The sequence below is a fragment of the Uloborus diversus genome, chromosome 7, assembly GCF_026930045.1.
Source record: "Uloborus diversus isolate 005 chromosome 7, Udiv.v.3.1, whole genome shotgun sequence".
In the NCBI taxonomy this organism is placed as follows: domain Eukaryota; kingdom Metazoa; phylum Arthropoda; class Arachnida; order Araneae; family Uloboridae; genus Uloborus; species Uloborus diversus.
Window position 1 is genome coordinate 106,914,209 of NC_072737.1, and position 12,209 is coordinate 106,926,417.

General features: G+C 31.3%; 1 protein-coding gene across 1 annotated transcript in view; it reads right to left on the reverse strand.

Annotated features, from left to right (window-relative positions):
• Positions 1-4,105: 4,105 nt before the first annotated feature.
• LOC129225790 (adenylate cyclase type 5-like) overlaps positions 4,106-12,209 on the reverse strand; it is a 57,226-nt gene continuing 49,122 nt past the window's right edge. The window contains exons 15-17 of the mRNA XM_054860300.1: positions 9,458-9,662; positions 8,600-8,724; positions 4,106-5,224 (exon numbers count right to left, since the gene is read on the reverse strand). Of these exons, the coding sequence (XP_054716275.1) occupies positions 5,075-5,224; positions 8,600-8,724; positions 9,458-9,662 (480 nt within the window). The 3' untranslated portion in view covers positions 4,106-5,074. The remainder of the gene's footprint in view (positions 5,225-8,599; positions 8,725-9,457; positions 9,663-12,209) is intronic.

The following is a 12,209-nucleotide window of genomic DNA, read 5'->3' on the forward strand; positions in this document are numbered from 1 at the left end:
CCTTTTCAAAATAAATGTGAGGGTCTCAGGTCTTATGATAACTTTCAATAATAGGCATTTCTGAACTGTTTTCTTATTTTAATGTGTATTACTATTTATTATAGTAATTTAAGTTTTATACACAAACAGCCAATAGTGCTTTTTAGCGATCCAGAAAACCAGGAAATTCAAATATCCGGGACAGCGATGGTCCCGAACTTCCCGGATAATTGTTTCTCTACTGTATAACAAATGCGAAAATACTGGTGATGTTAGCAACAAGCAGCTTTGTAAATACATTCTGACTAATTCACTGCTGTGAAAGAATCTCATTTGTTAGACTTCATTTATTCATCCATAGTAACAGATAGCACATCTATACTTTTATCAATTGGCACGGGTTGCAATACTCATGTTAACTGGTATGAATACATATTCGTACCAGAAAACTAATTTTGAAAAATAATATATTTTCAACCTAAATTGAAAACACTTAGTTTAGCTACCTTTTAAGTCATCCATATTATTTTTTACGATGTAGAAAATTCAACAATACTAAAAATCATGCTTTAAAATTTACAAACAAAAATACTTGTGGAACAGATCAACATAAAGTTGAAAGAGGATAATATAAAATTCTAACATGATAAAAAAATTAACAATGTTTTAGAATTGTGAAATAAAAACATACAAACATAAATAACTTAGTAAAAAAGACACCTCATAAATTAACATTTTAAACATCTGCTATTCTCTCTCTTTAAAATACTCATAGTTATAAAATAAAACTTTCATTAGATTATTTTCAAAGCAAAAGTGACAATGTTACATAAATCAAGATTTCTTTACATAATATTAATTTTAACTATTACGGAGTTTTAGCAATAACTAGAAGGAAAGTTTGAAACACTTATAAAGAATTTCCCTAGGAGTTGAAATCACGGTTATCCCATTTAGACTTAGGGTTTTGATTTAAAACAACATAATGGTTAAAAGTTTGTCCTAAATTTTTTCAAATGCTGCATCCTAATTTCTCATAAGAAAGGGGAAGATGGTGCAAATATAATGGTTATTGAATCAACGCTAAGGAAAGAAAAATATAACTTAAGATACATTTTAATGCGAAACACTGGACTAGAAAAATACCTAGGAACATAAGTACTCAAAAAGAGCTAAAGGAATCTAAATTTTGAGTTTAGTTGACTTGCCAAAATTAGTTAACATCTTAGGGAACAAAATTTGCATTGAAAAACATTTAATAACATTTTTGATTAAGCAGAAAAAAAAAATCTAAGTGAAAACAAAGGAAGTAATTCTGATCAAGTTTAAGATATAACTCTTGATTTTTCTTTCTTTACACAGTGATATAATAACAACTAGCTAACCTGTGCGAAGCATTAGCCTCAAATGAGGCTCTTAGTTTGATAGCAATGCTCCTTTTTGCCCAGTGACATCATTTGATCATGTAAAACACACACCACATCCTGCAATGAGTACAAAACTAATCCTTGAACAGCATCACAGATGTTAATATCTTACTACTGACTAATTGGCCCAATTTTTCAGAGAAGAGAAATTACTTAATTTGAACTGCTTAATGATACTCTAATCGCTCATCTTCACAAATTATGTGAATGTACTTACATTCATTTTAAACAAAATAAAATTCTTAAAGAATTAAAAATACATACATATCGGATCTCATACCAGGTTTAATACTTAACTCTAAAAATTAATACTTAAAAAACATGATTTACAATGGCTTTTAATATCCAGCAAAAATGGTAACACCTCTAATATATCTTTTCTTACTTTCTCACAAATCGGATACGAGAGTATTAACTCGTAATTGTTGTTTTGAAAATGATTGCTCTAACATTTTTCAAGGTGAGCTATTTGGAAGTAACTTTAAATTTTTAAAATCAGTGATCAAATATAGGTTTTACAATGCATATATATTTGATTCATAAATGGTAAAAAAAAAGGAATTTTTTAGGAGTTGACAGAAAACCAAATATTTGATAGGATTGGCTTTTAAATAAGCTTATATCTAAATTGTATAAAAATATTGGTTTTAAGATATATAAACTGATATATTGAAATGTCATGTGTCACAAATTTTACAAATAGCTCCAAAAATAAGGAAGTACCGATGCAGTATAGTGGTAGAAATAGGAAATTACTAAAAAATTGCCCACTAAGTTCACAATATGTATACAAAAGAGACTTAAAAAACATGTAGATGCTAGTAACAAAACTATAAAATTCTAAGTAATTAACAAAAATAAAAATATATGCAATCTATAGAATCTCAATTATAATACAAAGAAACGTATGAACAAAATCCATGGTCAAAAACAAAATGATTACAAAAAAATTTCATGGAACAAAATATAATGAACATATTCAATTAAAAAAATAAATAATTTCGTTTTTAGGTATTTAACAGATGTCAAATGAGTACTAGTTAAATAAAACCCTTTTCAAAATCTACAGCATGTATTGTATGCAATACATATTGCACGATCAAGTTGAATTGATTTAAATTTGAAATTGTATGATTGCAAGAGTTATGATTAACTAGAATGCCCTTTTGAACACTTAGAATGAATTTTGCAGCCAATGAGCCATTCACACAATGGCAGTTACAGGTCAAAGTGCAACAATATGAAATATTTAGCTAAGCAAACTTTCAACAATATGAAATAGTTAAGCTAACTTTACAGAGCCACTTCATAATATAATAATCATTTCACTTTGTCACATTTGACATACCAGTAAATGATATTGAGACCTCGCCCAAAATAGCTGCATTGTATATGATTATGAAACCGTGAGTGATTACACAACTAATGCTTAGGTTGATTTTGTCTCACAGAAGAATTTTTCGATTTTCCCACATTACAGAGTACTACTCATTTAATTATTCAAATCAAATGCATTTGAACAAAGAAAACGAGCTTTCCAAAAATTTAAAACTAATATCCCCGATTTATCGATTGTCAGGGGACTGGAAAAAGTTATCTTTATATCAGGGATATAGTTAAATGGAGGAGCATAGACAATCAATGCAGTCAGATCTGGAGCAGTGAAATTTATCATTAAATTGAGAGGAAATTGTTAAATCGAAGTCATACTGTATTACAATGGTATTGCTATTATAGACCAAAATTGATGCATTTGTAACAAAATTAAATTTCTTTTGTTTTTCACAGCCAGCAACCAAAATTTAATTAAATAACTAGAAATTTGAAAATTTCTATGAGCTAGAGTCACAATTATACAGGGCATCTCTGAATTCCATGGGCAAACTTGGACTGTGAGTAGAGAAAATGATAACAAGCGAGAAACATTCAGGAACACATAGTCACAAACACAATGCTGGCACGCTGCATTCACACGAAAAAGGACACTGAAAGATGCGAAACAGCTAACAAATAATGAAAAATTATTATACACAAAAATTTGGCACTATATTTCAGTTTTTAGAAGGGCTTGTTTTGATGTTGCAACTGCAGCTGCAATACATGTGTTGCAATGACAACGTACTGACCACCGCAATTACAAACTAATTTGACAATTTTTCCTCCTTCGCTGTAAAGTCGTTTGACTAGTATATTAGAGTTATTAGTCGCAACTTTAAACAACTGCTTTAAACCATTCTTAAAATCTAAAATGCTGTACAAAATCGTCTTTGTGTAACAAGCTTATGATATTTCACATCCGTCAGGGTCTGGCTTCGTGAGCATGTGGCACGTCCGCATTGCGTTTGCGACTATATGTACTAAAGTTATTCCTGCTTGTTCTTGTTCACTGCGCACTCCTATTTCATTCCAAGCTTGTACACGACATTCCAGGACACCCTGTGTGTGTGAATGTGAGTGTATGTATATATATATATATATATATATATATATATATTACTGTTATCAGTGGACCCGACTTTCGGGGGGGGGGTTACTTCTTTTATATATATATATATATAATATATATATATATATATATATATATAATCGCTTGGAATTTTTTCCTTTTCTTCTTTTTTTTTCTTTCACTTCTCTCTTCTTTTTCTCTTTTTTTTTGAGACTAACTTTTCGGGGGGGGGGGGGGGTTTGTCCCCAAACCCCCCCCCCTTAGCTACGCCCCTGACTGTTATAGTTTGAAATCCGTTATTTTAAAGAATACCTAGTTATTTCACGGAGTAGCTGATAGTGTCCATTAAAGTGTAAAACTCTCTTGTATTTCATGGTTTAACTAGTTATTTCATAGAATAACGTATAAAACTCAGTGTGTCAACAAAAAATATTTTTGTTTTAGAAATAATGTTTTTTGTAATTCCAAGTGTCATTTTGGTAATCCTGGTTGTAACAAATGATTTTATGGTACGTTTCCATAAGTACCATTTATATGCTGAATAAGTTAGATAAAGTGCTTCTTTTTCATTTTAATTGTCTATCATTAGTTAATTTATAGAATACTTAGTCATTTCATTTTAGATAAATTGTTTATTTTATACTTTAACTGTCTCTCATTAGTTAGTTTATAGAATAACTGCATTATACACTTTAATGGTAACACACACACACACACACACACACACATATATATATATATATATATATATATATATATATATAAGCACACACATGGTGTTGTGTAAAAAATATTTGAGGGAACTCACTTTGGGGTTTGTTTCAACTCCCCAAAAGAAAATGCGACTTGAAACCAATTTACTCTGTATTTGCATTATTTTTACAATAAAAAAAAATTTACATGACTGCACTCCCCCACCAACTGTAGCACTGAGTATATATCAGAAGTGAATTTGTAAATTTTCCACAATATTGAAATGCCAATCAGAACTAATTGAATCTCGAGTTATGACCAATTTTACGAGAAGGAGAGCTAAGGAATTGCATTCCAGCACTGAATCACTCTTGATACATATATAATTTTTATATAAGGATATGTATTGGTACGAGTTTTCAATTTTTCACACTTGACCTGATACCACCATTGAATTCAAGGCTTTGGCTGTAAGTTGAGTTAACGTTTCCATATGCCTAGGGAAGACTTATGTAGATTGCTACACATCTTAAACCACCGAAGTTTTCGGAAGCTGTTTATTCCTGTAACCTGTGAGGAAATATGTGAGCATTTCACCTTTTCCTTTGACTTTAATGTATCCACGGCACTCTAAAGGATAACCATGCTCTTTCAGGATCAAGAATACATCATGAGTTACCTGGAGAAAAAGTACAGAATTTAATAGAACAAGTATAGAAGGATGTCAGAATATCAGAGTCAGAAGAGAGATGAAGAATATCAAAGTGATGAAAAAAGTAATTTTTTCTTTATGCATGGACACTGCCTGATTAAGATATTGGGAGGGGGGAGGCAAAACAAGCCTGTATGAAAAGCATATAGAGAAAACTACAGTAATCTCCCTATATCAACAATAACTTTTAAAAATTTTCTAATTTTACATTCTTCAAATTTCTATCAAGTTAGATGCAGTTGCACTCAGTTATAGTAACCTCATTCATAAGAGCAAATCAATTTTAAATTCAAGAACTTTTCACCCCTTATATTGCCTGCAGATTTTAATGCTGAAGGAACTTGTTTGTAACGGCATGCACGAAGCTCTAGCACCAGTTTAAAGTTTAAAATGTTTGTGCGCACAATTTCAATTTTGTGCTTTGCCAAGCCCAATTTGATTTCTCTTTGTTACGCCAATCTAAAGAGAACCATGGGATTAATCAATGCTGAATCTGTGTGTGTGTGTGTGGGGGGGGGGGGTAGGTAAGCCTTGTCACAGATAGTCATTTCTGGTGGGCATCAAACTCCTCTGATTTCTGTGCTTTTAAATTGAAACTTTATATACAAAAACTTTAAGAAGGATGGGGAAGGGCAGCAAATTTAAGATTTTAACCAGCTTGGGAGAATTAAAGATCCAGCACTATAATTAATTGAAGACATTTACCATTATGAAAATGAAAACTTTTGTATACTGATATGATGTCAGTATACATCAGTATTTTTTGGGTACAAAAGGATCAAATATTGTCCAGAGAAATTCAGAATGAATGTGCCAGTAAACAATTGGAAAGCAAAGCAGAAGTCAAAGAGAACTTATAAGTTTTGAGGGAATTCTCTGAATAGAACAAAACTTGTTTTGTTGTCATTATTCATATGTATTCACTTATTACACATAAAAGTAATTTACAATTTTCATGTAGACTTCCCAATTTTTCACTTGATAAAATTTTTCAAAACCATCCCAAACTTATTTTTAAAAAAATATGTGAGGTTTTAGTTGTTTTTACAAGAACTGATGGCTTTCTCAATCTTTTTTACTCTATGGCACACTTGATAGTTGGCTCAATCCTTGCGGTACACTAAACCAAACGTCATACACCAATATGGACTGTGCTTTCATCATTTTCAAGTCAAAAGCAAGGAAGAGAAACAACCACCACTTCTATACGGATATAACAATTAATCTTTTAAATATTTGAAATCCTTTAAATATTTCAGTTTCTTTAGAAATTTATTTAAAGTTCTTCATGAATGTTAGTGCTTACTATGGCCAGCAAGTCTCAAATGTTCACTTACCATGACTGAGAAACTAATGCCTATATTGAGAGACAGTGGCCCTTTTTATTCCACTCTATGTTAAGAAGAGCTACAAGAAGTTTTTAATACAAGGATCTAGATATGATATTTTGTTGCTCTTGAAAAGTACAATGCTAAGAGTCTCACGTCACATATATATGTTCTTTAAAATGGTTAGAGTAACAGCTTGTGAACAGCGTGATCAGAGATTTTTACGTACCTATTTACTAACAGCCAATGAGCATCCAAAAGCACTTCGCTGTACCCCAGTTTTAAGGAGCAGTCGCTCCTGAGGTCTATATGAATTTTTCTCATGCTTTGCAGAAGAAAGCTCTTTGCTGATGCTTCAACGGATCATGAATCATATCCTTTTGTTCTATTCCAGTCAACTACAAGTAGCTACAAGTAGTACATAAACTTTGTCCTAAATCATTGCAAAATATTATGCCACCATGTTCAATATATCCATTTCCTTCAGATAGTGTGTAGCTGGTCCGTTTGAACATGTCCACTGAGCCACGATCTAACTCTTCTCTCCACGTCTGAATTTTTGATTTTAACCCATTTAGCTTGTCAGTACAAAAAACAATTTCACCGCGTCCTTGAATTCTCTTATTCAGTTTATTAAGATTCTTTAAAATATCAGCCAAGTACGTTTGTTTTACCAGACAAAATTTATCTAGTAACAAACTGGTATGTTTTGTTTTCTCGTGAAACATCACGAATTCGTACCTCGTAACCTCAACTTAAAAATTCTTGGTTCGACCTTGCTTCTCAACCGAACCACCGTGTGAAGAAACAGGGAGTGATAATCTGCCACCACCTCTACAGAAAGTACAATGCAAATATGAGAATTAAGTAGTCTTGATTGTTTGTTGACCATTTTTATGGCTTCAACCATGGCTGACTTCAGCTGATCTGGCATATTGTTTGCCAGGAGAATTTCACAATGGAGGAAATTGATTTGAACACTTGGATTTTGACTTTTCAGGCTCAACATGAACTCTTTGACATTTTCCATCATTGCAAAGCTTCATCACTGCAGTGCTTGTGTAATTGCAATTTATTTATTTAGCTGAAACTCATAATATTTCATCACAGTTGCAAGCTGAGAAAGCTCTTTGCAAAAAAAAAAAAAAAAAAAAAAAAAAAAAAAAAAAAAAAAAAAAAATGATGATCTTGAATGCTGTCCTCATTAGCAAGAGTAGTGAACCTTTTATGTTTGTTGATTCATCAACATTAAATAAAATTTTTCCAGCTATTAGTAGATTATAAAACTAATGTTTTTAATGTCATCTGTAATGTCATTAATTCATCGCTTAAAAACTTCATATAGAATTGGTACCCTGACCACCACCTCATTCATTGCATCGGAACCTATCTTTCCCAGAACGATTTCTTGACAAGCAGGTAAAATAAACGTTTCACAGTTGGTATGCAGTTTTCAACGCATGATGGCAATTAATTAAACTAGCAACATTATATCTGATCTCTTGCGCAAGTAAAATGAATCACTGTTTTTCCTTTTTCTACAATTTGGAAAACACTGCGGCACACCAAGGACCTTGTCACAGCCTACCATTGTGCAGAGACACACCAGTTGAGAAGCACTGGAATAGACTAATCTACTGAAGTGACATCATAGCATCAGCAGTTCATAACTGACGACTGTTTGCATTACACACAAGTGAGTATGATTGAAAAATTGAACTGATTAAATTGAAACGTTTTTCGGGGAAAAAAAATCAGAAAATTTAGGACAAAATTCAAAATTTTAGGAGCTTAAGGACTACTTCTTAAAAATTATGAATTTTTGGAAAAGTAAGACAACTCCTACCCCTGTAAGTGAAGTAAGTTTTTGACTCTGTTCATCACTTTTTGTTCTTTTATTCACATAGTCTTATTTTACTCATGATAGTTTTTACAAGAAATACTGAGGATATAAGAAAAATGCAATTTTTAACACATTTATATTCAATGGAAACAACCAATTTTGATAATTTACCTGAATTTTACCAAGCTCTCCAGTGCTATCCATTCTACTAGCAACGTTAACAGCATTACCCCAAATATCGTACTGTGGCTTCTTGGCACCAATTACACCTGCTACCACAGGTCCAACATTTAAACCTTTAAAAAAAAATTAAGAAACAAAGAATTTTAAAAATACTTTATGTCAACCCCCCCTCCCCCCCCAAAAAAAAGAAATCAAGTAATACACTTTGGTAAAAGCTAGTTTCTGCTGCAGGGAAAGGGCGGGGAAGGTTAACACATAACATGAAAATAGCTACACATTCAAAACGTCACAACAGAACATTCTTGGTGCTTTTATGCTCAATTGGAACATTTTCACTTTTAAAAACTGCCACTTTGAATTTTTAACTTACAGTATAATATTCTTGTAATTGATGATGAAATTGTAGTAAATTTTAATTCCTTAGAAAAGATTTGCAACTTATTGTCAAATTAGAGAACAGATACTTCGAAATAAATATTTTAAAGAGATTAACATTTTCCATTTATATACACTTTTTAAAATTAGAACTAAGCATTATGTACCTAAAAACTTAACAGCACAAACAAATGGAATTAGCCCTTAAAATTTGCTACTAAGAGCAGACTGACAGTTTCAGGCTTATCTGCCTGCACAAAGAATTCCATATCATGAAATCAAACATTTCTGGCTTGACCAAGACTCAACAGAACAAAAGATATTTTTCTTAGTTGAATTAATTTTAGGGCTGACATATTTTCAAAATAAAGATGTTTTACAAAACAGAAACGGTATAACCTTGCATGAAATGAATTGAAAAATTAATGCTTAATTAATATATTTAGGAAGGCTAGCAAAACATATGCTTACCCACTCTAATCTTGAAATTATTAAAGGAATGAATATTCACATAGTCCAATTGATCTTTCAACCTGAGGGCGAAATCTGCCATCCTGGTCACATGAGTATGATTGGTCATATCAACAGTTGATGCAGTCAGCCCTGATGCAGCCATATATGTATAACCAGTAGTTTTAATTTTTTCAATGCAACTAAACTGTTCTTCAGCTAAAATCTAAAAGCAAAAATTTTATATTATGAACAAGATGAATATTGAAACGTTTACAGTGGCTCCCAAAAGTGCTCATACACTTAGAATTTTCAATGAAATACGCCCCTATCCATTGGTTAAAATTAATATTTTGGAATAGGTATTTAATTATAAGATCTATAATCTATTTTCAACAAAACTACATGAAAGTTTTTAATAACATAATAAAACTTGGTTTTTAAGAAATAAGTAATAAAAAAACCCCAGAAACTTTATTGCACAAAAGTCTTTGTACACTTTGAAAAAATGTCAAAAAATTAGTAAATAATCTTACTAAGTTATTATTCAGTAGAATATCATGCACATGGGTGGATTTATGGGGGGTGAGTTGGGAGGACTTTATACATGGTAACAACACACCTTCCAAAATCTTAAAAGAAAAAAATCATGATTCTTTTTTCTTTTTTTGAATAGTTCAGAAGTGGAAATGAGAATAGCGACTATTCTATCTAATAGGAGGGGGGGGGGGTTAACATACATTGTATTTTCAAAGAGTAAAGCTGTCACCGGGCTGCTGAAATGTGTTGAAAACGACTACTTTGAATTGAAAACCATTAGGGCAAGTATACGAGTGAAAATATCGGCAGAACAAGCTATGCAATCAGCTGCAATACTTAAAATAATTAACGATTGTTTTCAACAGATTAGAAACTGAAACAAAGATTTAAAAAAAATTTACCTATAAACTAAACAAGCTATAGCTTAGGGCGCCTGCTTTGTTAAAGGCCCTTAACTCCAGAAAATTTCACGATTCGTTCTTAAAAAAAAAAAAAAAAGAAAAGTATTTGAAAACATAAATCACTTTAAAATGCTTACAAACCTTGAAAGTTTGTAAAAGTGTGGATACAAACCATATATTTAAAAATTTATAACAAATGGTAGGGGTAGGGGAAGAAATACCAAAATGTGTCAAATGTAGTTTCTTGCCACATCCTGCATCAAAAAGTTAAAATTCATGGTTCTCGCGTTTCATTGTAACTTATTACTTGAGATAAATTTTTGTGACTCACATGTTTCATATAGTGCTCTTTATTTTATCCCGAATGAAGTAATTTTGGAAATTCTTTTGTATTGCTTGCGTTTATCTTACTTCTAATGTATATTTTTAATCTGCTCAGTCCGGAGGGGGGGGGGGGGGGGGGGGGGGTACGAAAAACAGTACCTCTTTTTTTTCTAATTAAAAAAAAGTTCTATCTATAGCTTTCTCTTTTAAACTTAAAAGCTTGTTACAAAGTTAAAACAATACTGTAAAACTGTACAACCTAGTACTAAACTTCAGAGACTCGAAGTGCCTTAAATAATTTTAATTGTTCTTGAGTCCTTGAAACGGATTAGATGAGTCTTTGAAATTCCTAAGCAAAGTGTGCTTCAATTTAATTTCTTATCAAGTGTATAAATTATAAATTGTCCAAATGGGAAACATGTTGCTCTCTTGTTACCTATTTTCTTAATCTATAATATACACCATTTCTTTTAAAGCATTTTTTACTATTGATCATTTTGTATTTAATTCATTGTTTTATTTGTGGGTGGGTTGGAGGCATGATCAAAAATTAACTGAACTGAACAGACAGCCAATGTAAGCAAATAACAATGCATAATTTTCTCTTCTTCCTTGCTTTTTCTCTATGAGGACTGCTGTCATTGATTTGTCAACCCGAAAACAATCTTTTCTGTGCATCATTGTAATTTGCAAAAGAGCATTTTGGTATTTGTTTCCGAGATTTTTGTAGTTCCAATTACCCCTTAAAAGTCTTTAACCCATTAATGCCGGTTTCGAAAAAAACAATAAACTGTGATAATTTTATTAGTATTTATTTATTTTATGTCTAGTAAGTGCATTATACACAAATTTAATTTTTCCCGTTAAATTTTCTATTTTTATTTTTATGGTCGATTTTTCTACCAACCGGCGTTTGTATGGTGTGAGCACATTTTGTTTGCAAATTTTACATTTATTGTTTGATTGCAATAATTGCATTGATTACCACTTATAATTATTTATAATTGTAGAATATTACTTACACTTACATAAAAGAGTTTTCTAATTACAATTTCATTTATTTCAAAAAAAAAAAAAAAAGAAATGTGTTCATTTTGTAAAATAAAATTTTATGAAATATGAACTTGAAAAAATCAATACTAAAAATGTAGTAAAATTTCGAATTGAATATATTTTTAACCGAATATTTATGCATCACAATCTTCTCGGAATGAATAGCGAATCTTCTTTTCAATAAGTCTGGAACATTCGCCATTCTTTTACAGCACTTTGCAGAAATTGCCCCCCCCCCCCAAAAAAAAAGTGACCTCCACATTTTTTTTTTTTTTTGCAACTATTTCTAATACCGTATTCTTCTACAGATCAAAAAGGTCTATCTGACAGATGCACTTGCTATGTGTTTCAATAACTACGATATTGGAATAATAAAATTATTTTTCTCAAAAGCATCTCATTTACTGCTTGATTCACATCATGTCCTGAATACTTCATTGCTTGTAATTGCTACT